Source organism: Danio rerio, chromosome 25 (assembly GCF_049306965.1).
Source record: "Danio rerio strain Tuebingen ecotype United States chromosome 25, GRCz12tu, whole genome shotgun sequence".
NCBI classification, from domain to species: Eukaryota; Metazoa; Chordata; class Actinopteri; order Cypriniformes; family Danionidae; genus Danio; species Danio rerio.
In genome coordinates this window covers 8,958,257-8,978,438 of record NC_133200.1, presented here as the reverse complement: position 1 = coordinate 8,978,438, position 20,182 = coordinate 8,958,257, and the positions used below count along the sequence as shown (strand labels likewise).

Below are 20,182 nucleotides of genomic sequence, written 5' to 3'. Positions count from 1 at the left end.
AGGCTGTCAGACTATTAGTGACCTTAGTGAGGATGTAGTCGCAGTTCCCGCTAAAGGTGAAGGTTTTTCCATCATAAGTGGTGACGTGAGACCCTCCAACAACAGAGCAGATTCCAGGACAGTCCAGGTATGAGCAGGTCCAGTGTCCAGCATCACATGTACTGGTACAGAAAGTGAGCAGCGTTAGTTTGGTGAAATTCTGTTAAATGGCTCGTATTTCTGTGCTCGACTCACCATGTTTTACAAGCCTGTGTGTACGAGTGTCCTGAGAAGTAGGTTTTGTTATTGTGTACACATGGGCATTTGTTTACTGGAACACATCCACTCTGACCGATGTCATCCTCGACCATACCTTTACAAAACGAAGGCAAAGTGGTGAACAAAACTGAGCACAAAACAGTTGTGATATGAAGCTGTCTTCACTGTTAATGTAAGAATAAGCATATTCATGTGAGGACAAGCTATATTTGAAGGATCTTCATCAGACAAACTAAACCACACTAATGTGCTACTAGTGTACTACTATTAGTAGTAATGTCTGCAGGCTTCGTCAAGTCAAATTTAAGACCCTTTTAAAACCATAATGAAAAAAAAATAGTTTTATACAGAGCTGAACACTAAGAATTTCTTCTAATGGCCCAGGTTTTTTATTTTTGTTTGCCACAACAGCAAAAAAATTAAATGCACTTATGTTTATTGCCAGTTTGTGCTTGCGATCGAGTTCTAGGAGGAGTGTTTCACCCGGCTTATCCAGGATTGGCTGATACCTGTGACGTCACTGGGGATTCCCACTATATAAGGCTGACAGCAATGGCGTCTCTGTCTCAATCTTGCAGTCTCTCGCCCTCCCTCAGCTAGGTGGTGGCTTGCGCTCAGGCGGTCTGGCTGGCGGTGCTCCGCAAGCCCGGCGATCATTCATCCAGATGCCGCTCCATTTAGTGTTTTGTTCCTGTTAATCTTTTGATTCTTAGTTCGTAATGTGTTAACTAGTTTGTTTATTTTGATACTTTGCTTTGTAGCAGGTAGGGGTTTATTTTTCATAGTCACGTTTTGTTATTTATTTAGTTTAGCGAAGGTAAGCAGTGGCCCGGAAGACTCACCTATTTTTATTCCTTTCACGGGAGTTTAGGTAAGATCTGTCCATTTAAAACAGTTTAGTCAGAGACCTGTTTACCTTAGCTTCCCTACCTGTCTACTTGATTTTTGTTAATGTTTTGTCTCTTTTGAAAGCGTATGATTTATTGAAAATTAAACACATTGACGTAACGTCAATTTAACAATTCAAACGTCTGTGTCTTCCATATGTTCGGCTCAAACCTTGAATGTTTTTGTAATTCGAGCCAGTTTTGAGTATGGGCCGTAACAACTTATTTCTTAGCCACATATGTTAATGAGTCAAAACAAGAAAACTCTAATTGTGTATATTGAATATTTTTTCAACACAATTTTAATTTTCTTATTAACACAATTACATTAATGATAAAAAAATACATATTTGTTGGCTTTTTGTCTGAATGGATTAAGTAAAACACATATTCAACATGATGCTTTTCTGCTATAAAAACTTGCCTATTCCATGTCTAGTTATAAATATTATATCCGCTCCTCTTTACTTCTGTAAATATTTTTTGTATAAATGGATGATCATGTAAAGGGAAATAATGCTCTGTTATTATCATAAAAAATTATCATTGTCAAAAGTACATGTCAACTTACACTAACCCTAACCCCAACCTAACAGTCTACTTATAATCTAATGAGACTAGACTGGCACGTAGATGCAATACAATTTAAATGCAACAAACTGACCATCAAAAAAAAGGGTGACCATGTGTATAAATATTATTAGCCTCCCTTATTTAGCCCCCCTGAGTATGTCTGATAATGTATTTATTTCTTCTGGAGAAAGTCTTATTTGTTTCATTTCAGCTAGAGTAAAATCAGCTTTTAATTTTTTAAAAAACATGTTAAGGTCAAAATTACTAACCCCTCAAGCTATATTTTTTTCGATAGTCTACAGTACAAACCATCATTATACGGTAACTTGCCTAATTACCCTAACCTGCCTAGTTTACCTAATTAACCTAGTTAAGTCTTTAAATGTCACTTTAAGCTGTATAGAAGTGTCTTGAACAATATCTAGTAAAATATTATAAACTTTCATCATGGCAAAGATAAAATAAAGAAGTTATTAGAAATGAGTTATTAAAACTATTAAGTTTAGAAATATATTCCCTATATACATATATATATATATATATATATATATATATATATATATATATATATATATATATATATATATATATATATATATATATATATATATATAATTGTTGGTGATTGGACGGATGTTGGGCTGATTGAGTAGCTTTACTTGGACAGAGAAAAATTAAGACTGTTTGAAATTATTTAAGACCTATAACACAATGTTACGGTGAATTTAAGACTTTAAGGACTAAAATTTTGTTTTTGAAATTTAAGACATTAACCCCAGGTTTAACAGACAAGGCTTAAGCCTAGTCCTAGACTAAAATGTAAGTCTGAGCTGTTTCAATTAAAATAAAATTGCACTGATTGATTTTTAAATATATCAGTGCCTTTGCTTTGTCTCAAGATACACACCAGTAATGTTTTTTTTTTCTAAGCAAGTTTATAATATTTTATTTACATTTAAATTACTTAAATGTCCTAATTGAACTATGGCCTAATCCAGGCTAGTCTAAGCTCTGTCTGTGAAACTGGGCCAAAGATTTTTCAAGACCCTGCGGACACCCTGAAAAAAGTTATTATTATCACACTTTCTTTTATAATTTTAACAGAGCTAAACACAAATATGATGAAAAATAAAAAAAGTTCAATACAAAAAATTTATAAAATTGAACAATAGTAAAGATCTGTAAAACCTTTAATGGTATCACAATTTCTGTTCATTTGCCCCAGTAGTTTAATTATGTAATTTAACCAAACAAAACAGAATGTTAAAAAAAAAAATTAATTTCATAGGGCCATACTTTCCTGTGAAATGCTTAATATATACTAATTAATTATATAACAATTAGAAATAAAATAAATGATAATAATAAACAAATCGGTAAATCACTTCTCACCTTCAGGGCAGAAGCAGCCGTCCACACAGTGATCGGTACACATCAGATCTGCAGTTGGGGCTGAGCAGGTGCTCTTGCATGGACTGCCACACTCCAGGTACTGCAGGTTTAGAGGACACGTCTTTGCTGCTCCAAATAAGAAAACAATTATTACATTACCTCACAAAAATATATACCTAAAATACACTCATTCTAATAGGACGGTACTATGAAGTGCCATCAATATTGTGCAATTATCATTATAACTGCATGTTAAATGATTGACTATAGGCATTTTTCCACTCACGACAGAGCTGTTCTGTCCTCCATGTTCCTGGTTGTCCTCCAGCATGTGTGCATTGCTGTGAGATCTCAGTTAGCGTGCTGCACAGACAGTCATGGCTGCCGTAACATTGACACAGGTCGCTCTCACAGGCTTTTTCAAATGAACTCATGTCCATCACATCATAACAGTGACTAAAGCCTGGACTGCTGAGATACTGCTGACAAAGGCTTGTCTGGGACATCAAAAAAGTCAGAGGATACAAGCATTGAAGGCCGTTCAGATAAGACAACATAAAACAGAAAGTTTACAAATGCTAAATCACTAACAGAGTTAAAAGCTAACTAAAAAAATAGAATAATGAAGTTTTTATCTTATATATTGAGTAGAATAAGGGTTTGAGTCAGATGTATTGTCATGATATGATATAATATGATATGATATATGATATGTCAATTTCCTGTACTGGGTTATGGCTAGAAGGGCATCCACTGTGTAAAACATATGCCGGAATAGTTGGCGGTTCAATCAGCTGTGGCAACCCCTGACATATAAGGGACTAAGCTGTAGGAAAATGAATGAATGATATGATATCAAATCTCTTAGTCATTGATACAATATATGTCAATGTCAAAATAATCTGCAGTACGATTCTAATAAAATATGAGGTAACGGAATATAATATATCGCTAGCACATATAATATGAACAGTAAATTTAACTTAATTGAACATAAAATCCACTTTAGATTAATTCTTAAATGTGTCTTAAGTAGTTTGCGACTTCTGCTTTGCTGTTAAATCCAGGCAAAACAAGTATGGATGTATCAATATTTTCAATACATCTTATTGTTAATCATTTTAATGAAATATCAATCTATTTTAATGTATTGTTACACCCTTAGAGTAAACCATATCAGATTTTTGAAAATCAGTATTTACACTTTAACATGAAACTCAGACATAGCTACAAAATATAATAAAATTGTGTCATAATACCTGGTTTTCACATAGACCATTAGGTTGCATTTCGATGTTCTCACAGGATTCAGATGGAGACTCTTTCCATGCAGCCACGTCATATTCTATACAAAACAAAAATTTAGATATTGTATATAAAAATATCCACAGCTGAATTTCTTTAACAAGAGGTTTAATCAACGTGATGTTTACCATTTTTAAAGGAATCATCAGACTTGTCTCCATTGAAGTTTCCACAAAGTCCACAGGTCTTTTCTTTGTACTTTTCTGAAAGCTCAATCTGTGGAAACACCATGCAATTAAATATTAGGCATTGTGTACACTACAATGTACTTGTAAAAATACTTTTAGGGTCCCTCAACAGAAATTTTTGATAGCAGTCACTGCCTTTGCTGTTGTTTTTAGCACTTTCAGGCTCAACAAACAAGAGTGAGTTGAAACAGTCCAAAATATAATATTAAAAAGTGACTTGCGTACTGGATCCATAGCAGAATAGGCTATATATCAGTTCATTTTGCATTTAGAATACTCATTTCAACATACAACAATTTGGGACACACCATTTCTTTTTATCAAATACTATGTACAATAGTACAATCTAAAAAATGCTGGGTTATTTCAACCCAAATTGGGCAAAATATGAACAAACTTGGACCTATACAATTTATAAAAAATGAACCCATAGGTTGGTTTTGTACTTTTTTTACAACACAGGCTCCTTTTAGATATGCACCCCTGTATACATTTCTGGAGAGCACAAATTATGTAACCAGAGGTATGTCTTGCTGAATTTTGGCTTTAAGATGAACACTATAGGGTGGTATGACGCCGCCGACGGCTTCTGCTCCTTTTCGCGCTACCAGCTGGCTACTTACCTCTGTATGGACAGCTTTTCCAGTTTGCTCAGTAACTCGCCATGTATAATGGTAAACTTGAGACTCAAAGCGGATTTGACCGCAACAATGGTGTTTGAGTCTAGCAAAGATCGGTGCCAGAAACCAGGCACAACAAAAGCAAAAATAAATAAACAAACGGTTTACTTATTTCTAGTCTCGGTTTTTCTTTTTCTAGATTGCTTTTGAAAAAACTATCGGTTGGGATTAGGAAAGAGGATGGGTGAGTCAGTCAGTTGGTCGACAGCAAGCTGGCCTGGCCAGCTGAAGTATATATTGTGTCCTCTGGTGGAATCTCGTTTACACGAGAAGAGGACGTGCAAGAGAAATTTGAGATCATCAATAAGTATACGGCAGTCTCTGGTGGATTTACAAAAGACAAAAACTGCAAGAAGACGTGCCTCTGGTTACGCATGTCAATGTCCCTAGAAATGTAGACTTGGGTTCGTATCTGCAATGAGCCTGGGTTCAGTTTTTTATAACCCAGCTCTTTTTAAGAGTGTACTCTTCTAAATAGCAATTGAAATTAGAATTAGTGAGTGACAAAATATTACACGTTGAAATGAGGTTTCTAAATGCGAACATGGGGTGCCACAGGTGTTTGTAACAAGTTCTATTGTGCTCTCAACTGTTTGTATCCAGTGTAGGCTTGATACAAACTTTAGACGACTGAAGTTCAACATAAAATACAGTTTCGCAATTATAGTACTAAATATTCATCTAAAAATTAAGAAACAATAAGCATACCAAAAATGATCTCTCCTTCTCCCAGAAGACAGTCACTCCATGTTTGTTGGAGATCTTAACACTTGGGTTCAGCTCGATAGTAATTCCATCCTTATAGGTTGAATCGTACACCCTGTTGGTGTAGGGAAAAAACAACATTTAACAAAATAAATCTTTGTTTTTTTTTTTTTAGAGGTAATAAACCAAGACATTTAAACTTAGTGTTAAATTGAGTTAATAAAATAGTAAACACACTCACACTTACATCAATAATAAAGCAGATTTTTGTAAATATTTTTTATGGACATCTGGCATACCTCAAAGCTACGTTTTGGCCCCCTAAATTTTATGTTTTGCTGATGACAAACAACTTCAGCGCCTTCTTTTAACAGACAAGTTTACATGTAGTTTTTAAAGGTTAGAACTAAAATCAGGTTAGAGTAAGAAAAAAAAAACATTCAACAAAAGAAATCCTAGTTGTTTTTAGAGATTATAAGCCAAGATATTTGAATGTAGTCTCAAATTTAAAGTTTAGTTGGAAAAGAATAAACACACTTACACTTGGTCTCCCATGATGATGTCGTTGTTGGTGAGTACAATGACTGTCCCTTCAAGATTTATTGTGATTTTTCCAAACGTGATTGAGTTATTTACAATTTGTCTTTGGATTTCAATGTTGAAATCAGACACGGGACTGTTGCACATCTTTACCAGAACGTAGCTGCACGTGTCTGGCAGTTGAAAGAAATGACCGTCGAATGTCTTGAAGTGGAAATTGCCCCATGTGCTGCAGATCGTGGACTGATGATCTGGATTCGGTACGGCTACACCAAAAGAGAAATCATTTATGAATCTGATCTTTCATAAATAGCAATTTGAATGATTATAAAAAAAAATTGTGAAGGACTGCATACCTTCAGTTATGATCAAATTTGTCATGCCAGGAAACACTAAAAACAAAAGGTAAATAAATTTCAATCCCCTGAGACCTTCATTCAATCTGGCTTACTTCTGACATTACTCAACGCTATGTATTGGCCCCTTAAATAGTGTTTTGCTGATGACAACCTGACAAAAGTCTTGTCACCTATCCAAGTTTTAGGAACAACAAATAATAACTGGAATTCTAGTGATCATTTGGTATCAGAAGTGGCTTATATGAAAGGCAAAGACCTCTAGATCAAGCTTATTTCAACAAAATAAAATATAATCATGCCTTGATTTTTAATGATTTAATTAGTACAGTAAGATCTGACTTTACTTAGACAAAAGTCCTGTCATTTAACAGAAATAATGTATAGTATAGAACACAGGTGTCAAACTCAGTTCCAAAAGGGCCGCAGCTCTGCACAGTTTAGTTCCAACCCTAATTAAACACACCTGATCCTACTAATTGAGTTATTCAGGCTTGTTTAAAACCTACAGGTAAGTGTGTTAGAGCAGGGTTGGAACTAAACTGTGCAGGGCCTCGGCCCTCCAGGAATTGAGTTTGACACCCCTGGTATAGAATATAAAGTCATGCTGCAGTGGAAAAATTATTAATATTCTGTTTGACTCCCATGAGCTTGGAGGACTGCATCCATACATCTCTGCAATGACTCAAATCACTTATTAATAAAGTCATCTGGAATGGCAAAGAAAGTGTTCTTGCAGGACTCTCAGAGTTCATCATGATGCTTTGGACCAATAATGTTCATGTCTGGTGACTGGGCTGGCCAATCCCGGATCACCTTGACCTTCTTTGCTTTCAGGAACTTTGATGTGGAGGCTGAAGTATGAGGAGTGCTCTCCTGCTGAAGAATTTGCCCTCTCCTGTGGTTTGTAATGTAATGGGCAGTACAAATGTCTTGATATCTCAGGCTGTTGGTGTTGCCATCAACTCTGCAGATCTCTCGCACATCCCCCATACTGAATGTAACCCCAAACCATGATTTTTCCTTTACCAAACTTGACTGATTTCAGTAAGAATCTTGAGTCCATGTGGGTCCAATGGGTCTTGTGCAGTATTTGTGATGATTATGAAGCAGTTCAACAGATGATTCATCAGAAAAATCCACCTTCTGACACTTTTCCAAATGATCAATTAAAAGTCAAGTTATTATTTGTTGCTCTAACAACTGAGATCGACGACAAGACTTTTAGGTAGTGTAGCTCTATTAGACTCCAAAACTGCAGCACCTTCCTCTTTTTTTTAAACAGACAATTGTTTTAATGCACTTTTTAAAAGGTAAAACACTTCAAATTGAGATTCTACAAATATCCACTAAATCTAAGTTAACAGCAGTTGTTTTTTTCAACTTATTTTATTATTCTGATAAATGCAGTCATCACCCTTGATCACAGAAATTAATACATTACAATTACTTTAATAAAATGTAAATGACAATTCACCTAATAATTGCCTATAATGCACTAAACACATGAAAAGACAAAATGAAATATTTACCAGTTGGTTGGCCCATTACTGCAAGGTTTGCGTTGTCGTCATAATATATCGAGACTTTAAACATAAAAACACATACAAACATTCACAATAAGATTATGCATTATAAAATGAACACAGAAGTGACGGTGGGGGGCTTACCTGCTTGTTCTGACTGCAGTCCCACCAGCAGGACGACCCATCTCACCATCCACATCCTGACCATCCCAATGTCCATCCTCCAGGGCTAATGTGAGCTTACTAAAAGCGCTCATCATTTTATACTGAAATTTACCCTTTTTTTAGGAATATCAGGTAGGATTAGACTGGATTTCTATTATCACAGATTCAGTTTCATTGAATTAATTAAAGGAAGTGTGAGGTTAAACAATAGTTATGCTAACTTTGAGTGAAAGATACATTTGGCATTATCAAAACAGGTTTTATCTGTGTTATCATCTCAGATTAAACAAGGAAATAATTACAGCGGGGACTTTTGATACTTTTCCCTGTGGGGACTTTTTTGCATGATGCACAATAGAATTAAATATTTGCTTCTCAGTGACATTTCGAAATCAATTAAAACCATTTTTTTGGAAAATATGAATGATTGGATATAAATGAAATTGAAATGAATTGTTAATGCTAATGAATATAATTCAAGAGTTCACACTTAGCTGATGACTGACAATAAAGTGTGTTTGGCATGCTATGCCGGGAGAGAGCCCTGAGCTCAGAAGATCCTTGAGCCCGGGGCTCCCTCCCATTTCACCGGGAAAGAGAGGAGTCTAAGCTCAGGAAGGTCTCAAGAGCTCCTCTGAATTCGTTTGTTGAGCCAATTCCTTGATTATTAGGGGTTGCCACAGCCGAAAAAACCACCAACTATACAGTATACGTTTACGCAGTGAATGCACAGCACTAAAAATGCTAATATACTTTGCCAATCTGGTTTATTCAATTGTACTGGATGTCTTTAGACTATGGGAGAAAGTTGGAGTACCCGGGGGAAACCCACACTAGCATGGAAAAAACATGTACACTCCACACTGAAATGCCAACTGGCCCAGGCGGGACTCAAACCAGTGACCTTCTTGCTGTGAGGTGACAGTGCTAACCACTCAGCCACCCTGTCCTGGCTTAATCTAGGAAAGAGGGGGAGAAGTAGGGGTGGGGGGGGGTTCTTTAAGGCGAAGATGACTAAGGTGAGGAAATCTGGTTATTTATGTATGCTTGGATTCGCCTGATTGGAAAATCATGATAGCTAATGCAGGACCGGCTGTGGTCAATCATAAGCAGGTGATCCTTTTGAAATTAGTTTATAGATAAACTTTATGTATTAATTAGTTTATAGTTAAATAAGCAATGCACTAAAATGTTGAATCAAAAATGAGCAGTGGAAGTCAAAAAAGCACATTACAGGCCATAGAAAAGATGACCGATCTATTGCAAAACACTGTGTTTTTGTGTCAGATCTCACACTGTAAAAAATGTGTTGCCCAATTTTCTTAATCTTAAATCTATGATATTTATTCATTTTCCTGTCGGCTTAGTCCCTTTATTAATCCGGGGTCGCCACAGCGGAATGAACCGCCAACTTATCCAGCAAGTTTTTACGCAGCGGACGCCCTTCAAGCCACAACCCATCTCTGGGAAACATCCACACAAACATTCACACACACACACTCATACACTACGGACAATTTAGCCTACCCAATTCACCTGTACCGCATGTCTTTGGAACATCAGCTCGAACCAGCGACCAGCGCCAAAATCTATAATGTTTCAAATGATTATTTTAACTAAAATATTACGTTAAACTCAGCATAAACAATATTTAAGTTCAAACCCTAATTAACCTTCAGGACAATTTTGTTGACGTTTTGTCACGTCCTTTTTAATCGTTGATATTTTAATTTTGTACCACATTTTAATATGGTTCTCACTCTTCCAAAAGATAAGTCTGCTTGCATTTACATCTAAACTCCACTTCATATAACTTCTGTCCATTTTCCACAAAAAAATAATAAGGAAGTCAAAACTGGATTAATGACTGAACGTTCATAACAACAACAGACTGAGGTCCTGTCTGGAAAACCACACACACACACACACACAAAAAGTGAGACAAAAGATACTAGAGATGTTATATTTTTATAACTGCTCTAACAGTAAATTAAATCAGCCTTGTATGTTTAAAATGACAAGATAAATATAATACGTACATACAATATGTACAAAAGAAACACTAATAATATAAAATACATACACATAAAAAATATACTATAAAATACACAAATAATGTCTGATCATAAAAAGTACACATAGGCTTCAATTGATGAGTACTTTAGATTTTAAAAGATTTGTTCCTCGCCACAGGCTTGCTTGGTTTTGGGCCTGTGGAGCTGTGCGTTGATGGATTTGTTCTTCAGTGTTTCGACTTTCAGCAGTGAAAATTAAACCACGCTGAACTAAATTGAACTGAACTGCAACTCTGAAAACTGGACTGACCCAATTTCAATTTATTAGACCTTGTTAAGCTGCTTTGACACAATCTACATTGTAAAAGTGCTATAGAAATAAAATGCAGAACGTCCAGTATTTATCCTGTTCTCAACAAAAGGTGACAGACGTATTAAATCTGATCATATGTTTGGTTTATTAAGTTATTCAGGATTTTGCTTTGCATGAAGATGTAATTGCTTTTGATAGTCTTCCACAGAAAATCTAAACGTAAATAATTCTGATTAAAAAAAATGTAGGACTGGAACAACCACTGTTATGTATTTACGCAATACTTTTCTGTCATTTTAATAAAATGAAGTTAATTAATTGCTCAACATGTGGATTCATGTAAAATCCACATCCTGCTTCCTTCATAATGTTCCTTGTTCCTTTTGAATTTTGCATTGTGCGCAAAGTGTTTACACAGAAATTAAACTATATCAATAGTGCGTCCTCCCACAAGATAACCTTTTCATGTTTGTTAAAGATCTTGATACTTGATTGAAGCTCCACTATATGAGACATTAAAAAACATCCTGTCAGACCTAGTATGTTACAAATATATATACAAAATGGAAGTCTTTGAAGGCAGCGTTCACCCACAAATAAAGCTTTACTTGGTTTCATGACTTTCGTTATTTTGTTGAACACAAACGAAGAATTTTTGAAACTGGAAACCATTGACATTCAGTCAGAACAACAACAAAAAAACACTCAATACTCTGAAGACAATGGTTGTTTTTTTCCCCCAATATTCTTTGATATATCTTCAAAGTGAACAATAGGATGCAAATAACATTGTCAAAACATTCCATATGAATTCTGTGGTTCAACTGTTCTCATATAAGGGCCCGGACACACCAAGCTGATGACAAACAACTAGCAACAGTGTTATTGCCTTGCTTAGGCTCACAACCGGAGAAAAAACCAGTAAACTACACGTCGCAACAACATGTAGCACAAGCTCTGTGATTGGTCGGCTTGGTAGCTGTATTGAGTGTGGGCGGTGCTGAGAGCCGCAAGCCAGATGGAGTGTTTACAAGTGTCGAGTCCAGTGGAGGAGCTCCAAATGGAAACTTTTGTTTTGTGTTCACCTTGTGATTAAAGTTCTTGCTTGTCTGCCAGTTTTGAAGAATGTTTAAAACTGTTAACCACTGAAATTCATAGTCGGAACAACAAAAAAACTCAACTATTAAAGTCAATGGTTGTATTTTTCTACCATTTTTCGAAATATCTTCAAAGTCAATGAAAGAATGTAAATAACATTGTCAAAACATTCCATGTGACGTTCAACTGTTCTCATATAAGGGCCCGTTTACACACAGCTGATGACAAACAACTAGCAACAGTGTTATTGCCTTGCTTAGACTCACAACCGGACCAAAAACCAGTGAACTACACGTCGCAACAACATGTCGCACAAGCTCTGTGATTGGTCAGCCTGGTAGCTGTGATGAGTGTGGGCGGTGCTGAGAGCCGCAAGCCAGATGGAGTGTTTACAAGTGTCGAGTCCAGTGGAGGAGCTCCATATGGAAACTTTTGTTTTGTGTTCACCTTATGATTAAAGTTCTTGCTTGTCCGCCAGTTTTGAAGAATATTTGAAACTGTGAACCACTGACATTCATAGTCGGAACAACAAAAAAACTCAACTATTGAAGTCAATGGTTGTATTTTTCTACCATTTTTCGAAATATCTTCAAAGTCAATAAAAGAATGTAAATAACATTGTCAAAACATTCCATGTGACGTTCAACTGTTCTCATATAAGGGCCCGGACACACACAGCTGATGACAAACAACTAGCAACTGTGCTATTACCTTGCTTAGACTCACAACCGGACCAAAAACCAGTGAACTACACGTCGCAACAACATGTCGCACAAGCTCTGTGATTAATCAGCTTGGTAGCTGTGATGAGTGTGGGCGGTGCTGAGAGCCACAAGCCAGATGGAGTGTTTACAAGTGTCGAGTCCAGTGGAGGAGCTCCAAATGGAAACTTTTGTTTTGTGTTCACCTTATGATTAAAGTTCTTGCTTGTCCGCCAGTTTTGAAGAATGTTTGAAACTGTTAACCACTGACATTCAGTCAGAACAAAAAAACAACAACTATTGAAGTCAATGGTTGTATTTTTCTACCCTTTTTCAAAATATCTTCAAAGTCAATGAAAGAATGCAAATAACATTGTCAAAACATCCCATGTGACGTTCAACTGTTGTCATATAAGGGCCCGGACACACCAAGCTAATGACAAACAACTAGCAACAGTGTTATTGCCTTGCTTAGGCTCACAACCGGAGGAAAAACCAGTAAACTACACGTCGCAACACAAGCTCTGTGATTGGTCGGCTTGGTAGCTGTATTGAGTGTGGGCAGTGCTGAGAGCCGCAAGCCAGATGGAGTGTTTTCAAGTGTCGAGTCCAGTGGAGGAGCTCCAAATGGAAACTTTTGTTTTGTGTTCACCTTATGATTAAAGTTCTTGCTTGTCTGCCAGTTTTGAAGAATGTTTAAAACTGTTAACCACTGACATTCATAGTCGGAACAACAACAAAAAAACAACTATAAAAGTCAATGGATGTATTTTTCGAACATTCTTTGATAAATCTTCAAAGTCAATGAAAGAATGCAAATAACATTGTCAAAACATTCCATGTGACGTTCAACTGTTGTCATATAAGGGCCCGGACACACCAAGCTGATGACAAACAACTAGCAACAGTGTTATTGCCTTGCTTAGCCTCACAACCGGACGAAAAACCAGTAAACTACACGTCGCAACACAAGCTCTGTGATTGGTCGGCTTGGTAGCTGTATTGAGTGTGGGCAGTGCTGAGAGCCGCAAGCCCGATGGAGTGTTTTCAAGTGTCGAGTCCAGTGGAGGAGCTCCATATGGAAACTTTTGTTTTGTGTTCACCTTGTGATTAAAGTTCTTGCTTGTCCGCCAGTTTTGAAGAATGTTTGAAACTGTGAACCACTGACATTCATATTCAGAACAAAAAAAAACAACAACTATTAAAGTCAATGGTTGTATTTTTCTACCATTTTTCGAAATATCTTCAAAGTCAATGAAAAAATGTAAGTAACATTGTTAAAACATTCCATGTGACGTTCAACTGTTGTCATATAAGGGCCCGGACACACCAAGCTGATGACAAACAACTAGCAACTGTGTTATTGCTTCGCTTGGGGTCACACCCGGACCGTGAAGCAGTGCATGAACAAACCAAACAGACAAAAGTCAACTTAAATGAGAGCCTCATTTTGCACCTGCACAAGAGGATGTGTCTTTCTGCACCAAGGGTGACAGTATTTGTTTTTGCATTCTGCAAAACGAAATCGAACTTCCGATATGCACAGACAAAATGTAAACAAAGTAGCGTTTTGTACCATTATCAAAGTAATCAATCAATCACTCATGAAGGGATTCACTCCTGCAAAACACCCAGGAAGAAACTTGACACAGAGGAACATGAAATCCTACTGCCAGATAGCGTATTGAAACTATCAGATTTAAAGCAAGATCCTCAAAATATTTAGCTTACACTCTTATAATTGAGACATTTTGAAGAGGGAGGGTTGATCTTTCTTTCAGTGCATAAAAAAAGTAAGGCCACTGTAATTGATGCTCATTAGTATCCTTTATTCTGATGTCATTCATTTAAATGAAAGGAAAGTTACATGTATCATGCATAGTTTATAATGAATAAAACACAAAAGTGCCCAGAACCCCCTTTAAAAGACCACCAAATAGACTACGCTTAGAACGAAACACATCCCAGGATAAAAGAAAATGTGCAATATATGTAAATAATGCACATAAACAATCAGCTTATATTATTAATTTCTGATATATTAGTAGTTAAATTGGGAGTTTTCTCAGTGTCAGATTACAGAGTCATATTAAAAGCAGGATCTCTTATTTGACTTTAAAGCTTGTCTGCACACTTCATTGGAGTGCATTTGCATGACTGTATGTAAGTGTAGTTATAATCAATCTCTGTTCCATTGGTGCACTTCAGCTTCACTGGCAGACTGGTAGACTTATCTTTCTGACAGCAGGAGCAGCTGGCCATTTGATTGGCGTACAGTGAATACCTGTAGACATTTCCAAGAAAACACCAGTCAGATGAGTGTATTGTAATATATACGATCTAACAATTCAGCTCTGAGAGTTGTTCCAAATAAGAAAGCATTAAGAAACACTAGTTAGATTTGATCCTTCTTAGAAAAGTTTACAGCATAAGAAGATTTAATGTTTGTGGTCTACAGGTGTGCAGTGCTCTTACATGGAGCCACAATGGCCAGTGCAGGATGGGATTTCGACATTCTGTACAGAAGTGCAGTCTTTGACTTGCAGACGGGTGATATTTATCTGACGAACACAGTTGCGAGTTTCACCTGTGAAATTATGGAGGAGGAGAATTATGACGGTAAGTCTGTGTTTGACCTTCAGGTTTGTTCTTTTTTATTTGCATAACTGTTACTTAACCCTTTAACTACACCACCAAGAAAAAAAAATGCATTGGAAGCTAGTTAACACACTCAATGGATTCATTTTCAACACATCCCATCATTTCTAAAATATCAGCCTCTACCAAATGGTTGACATGTCGGTCTATGGTAAAAGTACCGAAATTAACACATACACTATGAACAATATAAAGTGTAAGACCGATATATAAAAATAAATAAATAAAACGTTTTTGAATACTAAACACTTTTATTTTTTGAAGTATGACAAAAAAAAATTCTGATTCTCATTTAAAATATTTAAAAGTGTTACAATAAATCCAAAATCAAGCGTAGTAGCGAAACAGAATTATGTTTGTTTGATTTTTGTAAACCTTTGGCTTGTATATGATTCTGATGATATGATAACCTTGGACAGGGGCGCTGCTGGCCGCCACGGGCCCTCTGACAAGTGATCGCGGATGAAAGTGAATTGGGTGTGGGGGGAAGGGGGGTTGGGTGGGGAGTGGGAGGTGGGGTGATCAAGGACGAAAGTGAAAAGGGTGTGGGGGGGGTGTCATCACAGATGAGAGTGAAGAGGGGGGGTAGTGTGGGGTTATCGTGGATGAAAGTGAAGAGCGGGGGGTGTGTGTGACCATGTATATAAGTGAGGGGAAGGGGGGGGGGGGGGTTGTTGGTGATCGTGGATGAAAGTGAAAAGGGGGGGGGGGGGTTTAAGTTTCACGGGCCATTGATAATGTCTTTGGGGGCGCCTTAAATGTATGGGATCTTAGAACTTCCCCCCCTCCCCCCAACGGCGCCCCTTACCTTGGATAAAAATATTAGTTTTACAGTATTGTTATCTCTGCTCTACAATATATTCTTTATAAATGTCTGGGTAAACAAAATCTTTTTCCTCCTTTGTACACAATATGGTTTTCATTTGGGAAATATTTAAAATATTTTGAAGCAGTAAACCTGTCAAAAAGCACAGATTTCTTTACAATTTAAAAGACATTTCTGGAGATCTTTTCTACTGTTGTTCTACAAAAATAAAAAAAAATTACATATAGCGTAGGAATGGTGTAACCTTTACTTTTCCAAATCACGGTAAACCTTGAAAATGGTCATCATCTGTTACCATCAACACGGTAAAATCAGCAAATTCCCTTTAATGTTCAAAAATAATTTGAGTTAGGATTCGTATAAGGAATATCTTACATGTGTAACAGCATTGATCACTGTCCAATTTGATTGTTCCCTGTAAAGACACAAATAACAGTAAGCTTCAATTATACATTTTATCACACCTCTCAAAATAATTATCACTAAAACACACTTAGTTAAAAGTACAACTTATTTTCAATAAGCAAATATTTCCAAGGTTTAAAATAGCGGACACTGCCATCTAGAGATTTCAAACAAGAATTTACCCTACTTTATCATGAGTTACTCTGTGACACTTCCTTTATTGTATGAGACTAGTTCTTTTCGGCTTAGTCTCTGATTTATCCGAGGTCACCACAGCTAAATCAACCACCAATTATTGCAGCCTATGTTTACGCAGAGGATGCCCTTCCATCCACAACCCAGTACTGGGAAACTATTATTTATTTATTATTAATATTAAGTATTTCTAAAAATGAAACTGAACATCATTCATAGTTGTTAAGATCTTTAAGAAATATCAATTTAAATGTTTCAATCAATCACAAAATCGATTCTTTAAACAATACAGGAAACTGATAACCCGGGCCAAACGGAATCTGCAGACATTTTTTAGCTATTTCTGCTGAGAATTTTGGTAAAGATCTGCGTTTTTCTGCGGAATTATTTTGGCAGTGTTATAGCTAAAATCTTAATATGTGGAATAAAAAAAAAGTCTGTGTAATTTTATTTAATATCAAAAATGCAAATCCAATTAGATTCACTTCATTTGGTAAACAAAGCAAGACTCTCATATAATATCTCTCCTAAAAGACAAAAAATATGACTGTACAAACTGCATTGTACATAAATCACATAAAAATTTTAATATTAGTCAATAAAATTACTGTACTTAATTTAAAAACTGAATAAATGTAGATTTACACACATTTACTTAAGTAAATAAACAGAATTAATGATGGGCTAAAATCTGAAATCTGTGGAAAATCTGCGGAATTCTGCGCGCTCAGATTCCATGTGGGCCTTCCGATAACCCTTGACTTCCATAGTATCTTATTCTCCTACAATGGAAGTCAATGGCTAACGTTTTCCAACATTCTTCAAAATACCTTCTTCTTGGTTTAGCAGAAAAAAAAGAAACTCAAAAAGGCTATCCCTTTAACTAAAAGAAGATTGCAACAGTAACTCTTACAGGGTCGCAGTCATCTGCATTAAACGGAGGGCATTCCTTAACCTTCTTCTCAGTCTCAAACAAGCCATTCACTTCATGACAGGTACCGGTCTCACATTTGGATGTGTACGCCTCTCCACTCTATATAAAAGACATGCTACGTGAGGATTGAAAAACAGCACAGGAACATTGTTGCATTCATTTGAAGATTAAAGAAAGAAAAGTGTTTTTTACAGCGTACCTGGAGAGTTTGCGTGGTGTTGTCTGGCGCTTCATAAACACAACATGTTTGTTTACATGTTCCACAGCACTCGTCATCTTGTTTCACATATTCAAAGCACTTGAAGGGTAAAAACAAGTTTATAGTTCATTTTCAAAACTCAGAGCCAGAGTTACATAAATAAATCATTCAATTTTCATTTTTTTTTTCTGAAATGTCTTCATAAGCCACTTTCACACTGTGATATCGGTAAATATCCGGAAAAATATCGGAACGACTTTACCGGTAGATTAAAAAAGGGCAAGGATGTTACGGAAACTTTCTCGAAAAGGTCATTCACACATCTGTTCCAAAATACCGGTAAATTCTGACATCATAAACCAGAAATGACCTCTAATTGGCTGCGCTTGCATCTATAAACATAGAAGGGTTCATACGTTTTAGTTGATGTTTTTAAATTTATTTAAAGCTTAAGCAATTGTGCAGCTGCTATGTCACAGAGAAAACATATAAATATACATATAAAAATAAATACAGTGTTTTACACAGTTGGCAATGTTATGTGACTATCATCTAGAGCAGTGGTTCTCAAAGTGGGGGTCGGGACCCCCTGAGGGGTCGCGGGGCAATGAAGGGGGGGTCGCCTGGTGATTTCCAAAAATCTATTTATTTTTATTAAACCATAAGAATAAACATATTTTATGTATAACTTAACTGAAAATAAAAATAGTCGTTTATAGTTACTATATACTATATAGTTACTATAGTAGCTTATAGTTACTAGTTCTATTGGATTGCGACCCCTGGGGTAATTACATTATATTAAAGGCAGCAATTTTATAACATCAGGTTATACTTTCTGGCACATTTAAAGCACTGACACAAATTTAATTGGTGTGTCTGCGTCATTGCATGCAAGGTTTCTGTATTTATAACCACCTCAGAGGATATTGGGGGTCGCGAGTCACTGGCATTGTTATTTTGGGGGTCGCGGGCTGAAAAGTTTGGGAACCCCTGATCTAGAGCAGGGGTGCTCAATTCTGTTCCTGGAGATCTACCTTCCTGTACAGTTTAGCTCCTACCCTGATTAAACCCACCTGAACCAATTAATTAGGACCTGAAATCCACTTGATAATTAAAGACAGGTGTGTTTGATAAGGGTTGCAACTGAAATCTGCAGGAAGGTAGATCTCCAGGAACAGGATTGGCCACCCCTGATCTAGAGGCTAAAAGTGTCTGGAAAAATATTTAAAGGCTTTAATTTTCATGAACAGCGCAGATGTGAATGTGTCTGAATTTTCTGACTGGCTGGAGTAGACGTCTCATGTCAGCACTTTCTAATCGTTAACTCGCTCTTTCTGTCAATTTTTCTTCTGCGTTCTTATCGTGAACTCGCACTTTCCGGCAATTTTCCTTCCTCGCAGCTTTCCGGCAAATTACCGGTAATGTTGCAACTCTTCTTTGTCTGTAGGTCTGTATGTGTGAAAGGGGATATAGTCAAATATTTTCTCAATTACAAACATTTAAGTGCTATGAAACTCTCTTGTTTCAGCAGCTGTTTTTGGCGAGGACAGTCGGTGTTTTGTGCTGTTGAGATGGAAGTGTCGAGTGTGTAAAGAGGGAAGGGATTGCATAAAAAGGGGAGTTTCTGCAGCTAATTTGCAGATATGCAATGCAAACACACACACACACACCGAAACAGAGGGAGAGTAGAGCTGCACAATTAATCGTAAAAAGATTGCGATCTCGATTCGATCTTAATCCAGCATTTCTACGATTCTGTCAATCATATTTTCAAGTTCAGGAGAGAAGCAATAGTGGCCGCACAAGTCTTCACATTGTTTTACATACGTTGTTCAGCAACGTGGACACCTCCAAATGGTGTTGAAAGAGTCACATGTTGTATATATAAGATATAATTCACCTCAAAAATGTCATTTCTGTCTTCATGTAATGTATTTGTGACCGCAAAATCACACGTGACGTGAGCTGCTGACTGTCAGTTGTTACCACAGAGCGACTCTGAATTAACTAATGAAGTCCACTTTAGTTAACAGAACCTGCATAAGCTGTGAGTAACAGGTAATAAAGTTATAAATAACATTCAGTTTGTGGCACAAAGTGATCATTTGGAAGCCGCGTGGGAAGTGAACCGCTCTTAGCAGTGATAATGAAACCGAAAGCACACACAGTGTTGCGAGATGTTTCTGACTGATTCCAGCCCAAAAAGTATCCAAAGCCCACCGAAATGCAAAAACCCACCCAGCCTTCTGTATTCACGAAA

General features: G+C 36.7%; 2 protein-coding genes across 3 annotated transcripts in view; both read right to left on the bottom strand.

The window, feature by feature from the left end:
- Positions 1-10,514, bottom strand: part of LOC137489326 (uncharacterized) — a 49,558-nt gene extending 39,044 nt beyond the window's left edge. Inside the window, exons 1-10 of the mRNA XM_073942802.1 lie at positions 8,417-10,514; positions 6,885-6,920; positions 6,530-6,794; positions 5,992-6,103; positions 4,544-4,631; positions 4,370-4,455; positions 3,397-3,607; positions 3,111-3,236; positions 235-352; positions 23-161 (exon numbers count right to left, since the gene is read on the bottom strand). Of these exons, the coding sequence (XP_073798903.1) occupies positions 23-161; positions 235-352; positions 3,111-3,236; positions 3,397-3,607; positions 4,370-4,455; positions 4,544-4,631; positions 5,992-6,103; positions 6,530-6,794; positions 6,885-6,920; positions 8,417-8,498 (1,263 nt within the window). The 5' untranslated portion in view covers positions 8,499-10,514. The remainder of the gene's footprint in view (positions 1-22; positions 162-234; positions 353-3,110; positions 3,237-3,396; positions 3,608-4,369; positions 4,456-4,543; positions 4,632-5,991; positions 6,104-6,529; positions 6,795-6,884; positions 6,921-8,416) is intronic.
- A 3,996-nt stretch (positions 10,515-14,510) lies between these two features.
- muc5d (mucin 5d) overlaps positions 14,511-20,182 on the bottom strand; it is a 53,989-nt gene continuing 48,317 nt past the window's right edge. For both annotated transcript variants that reach the window (XM_073942801.1, XM_073942800.1), the window contains exons 50-54: positions 17,920-18,018; positions 17,700-17,819; positions 16,562-16,601; positions 15,178-15,289; positions 14,511-14,986 (exon numbers count right to left, since the gene is read on the bottom strand). In XM_073942801.1, the coding sequence (XP_073798902.1) occupies positions 14,818-14,986; positions 15,178-15,289; positions 16,562-16,601; positions 17,700-17,819; positions 17,920-18,018 (540 nt within the window). In that variant the 3' untranslated portion in view covers positions 14,511-14,817. The remainder of the gene's footprint in view (positions 14,987-15,177; positions 15,290-16,561; positions 16,602-17,699; positions 17,820-17,919; positions 18,019-20,182) is intronic.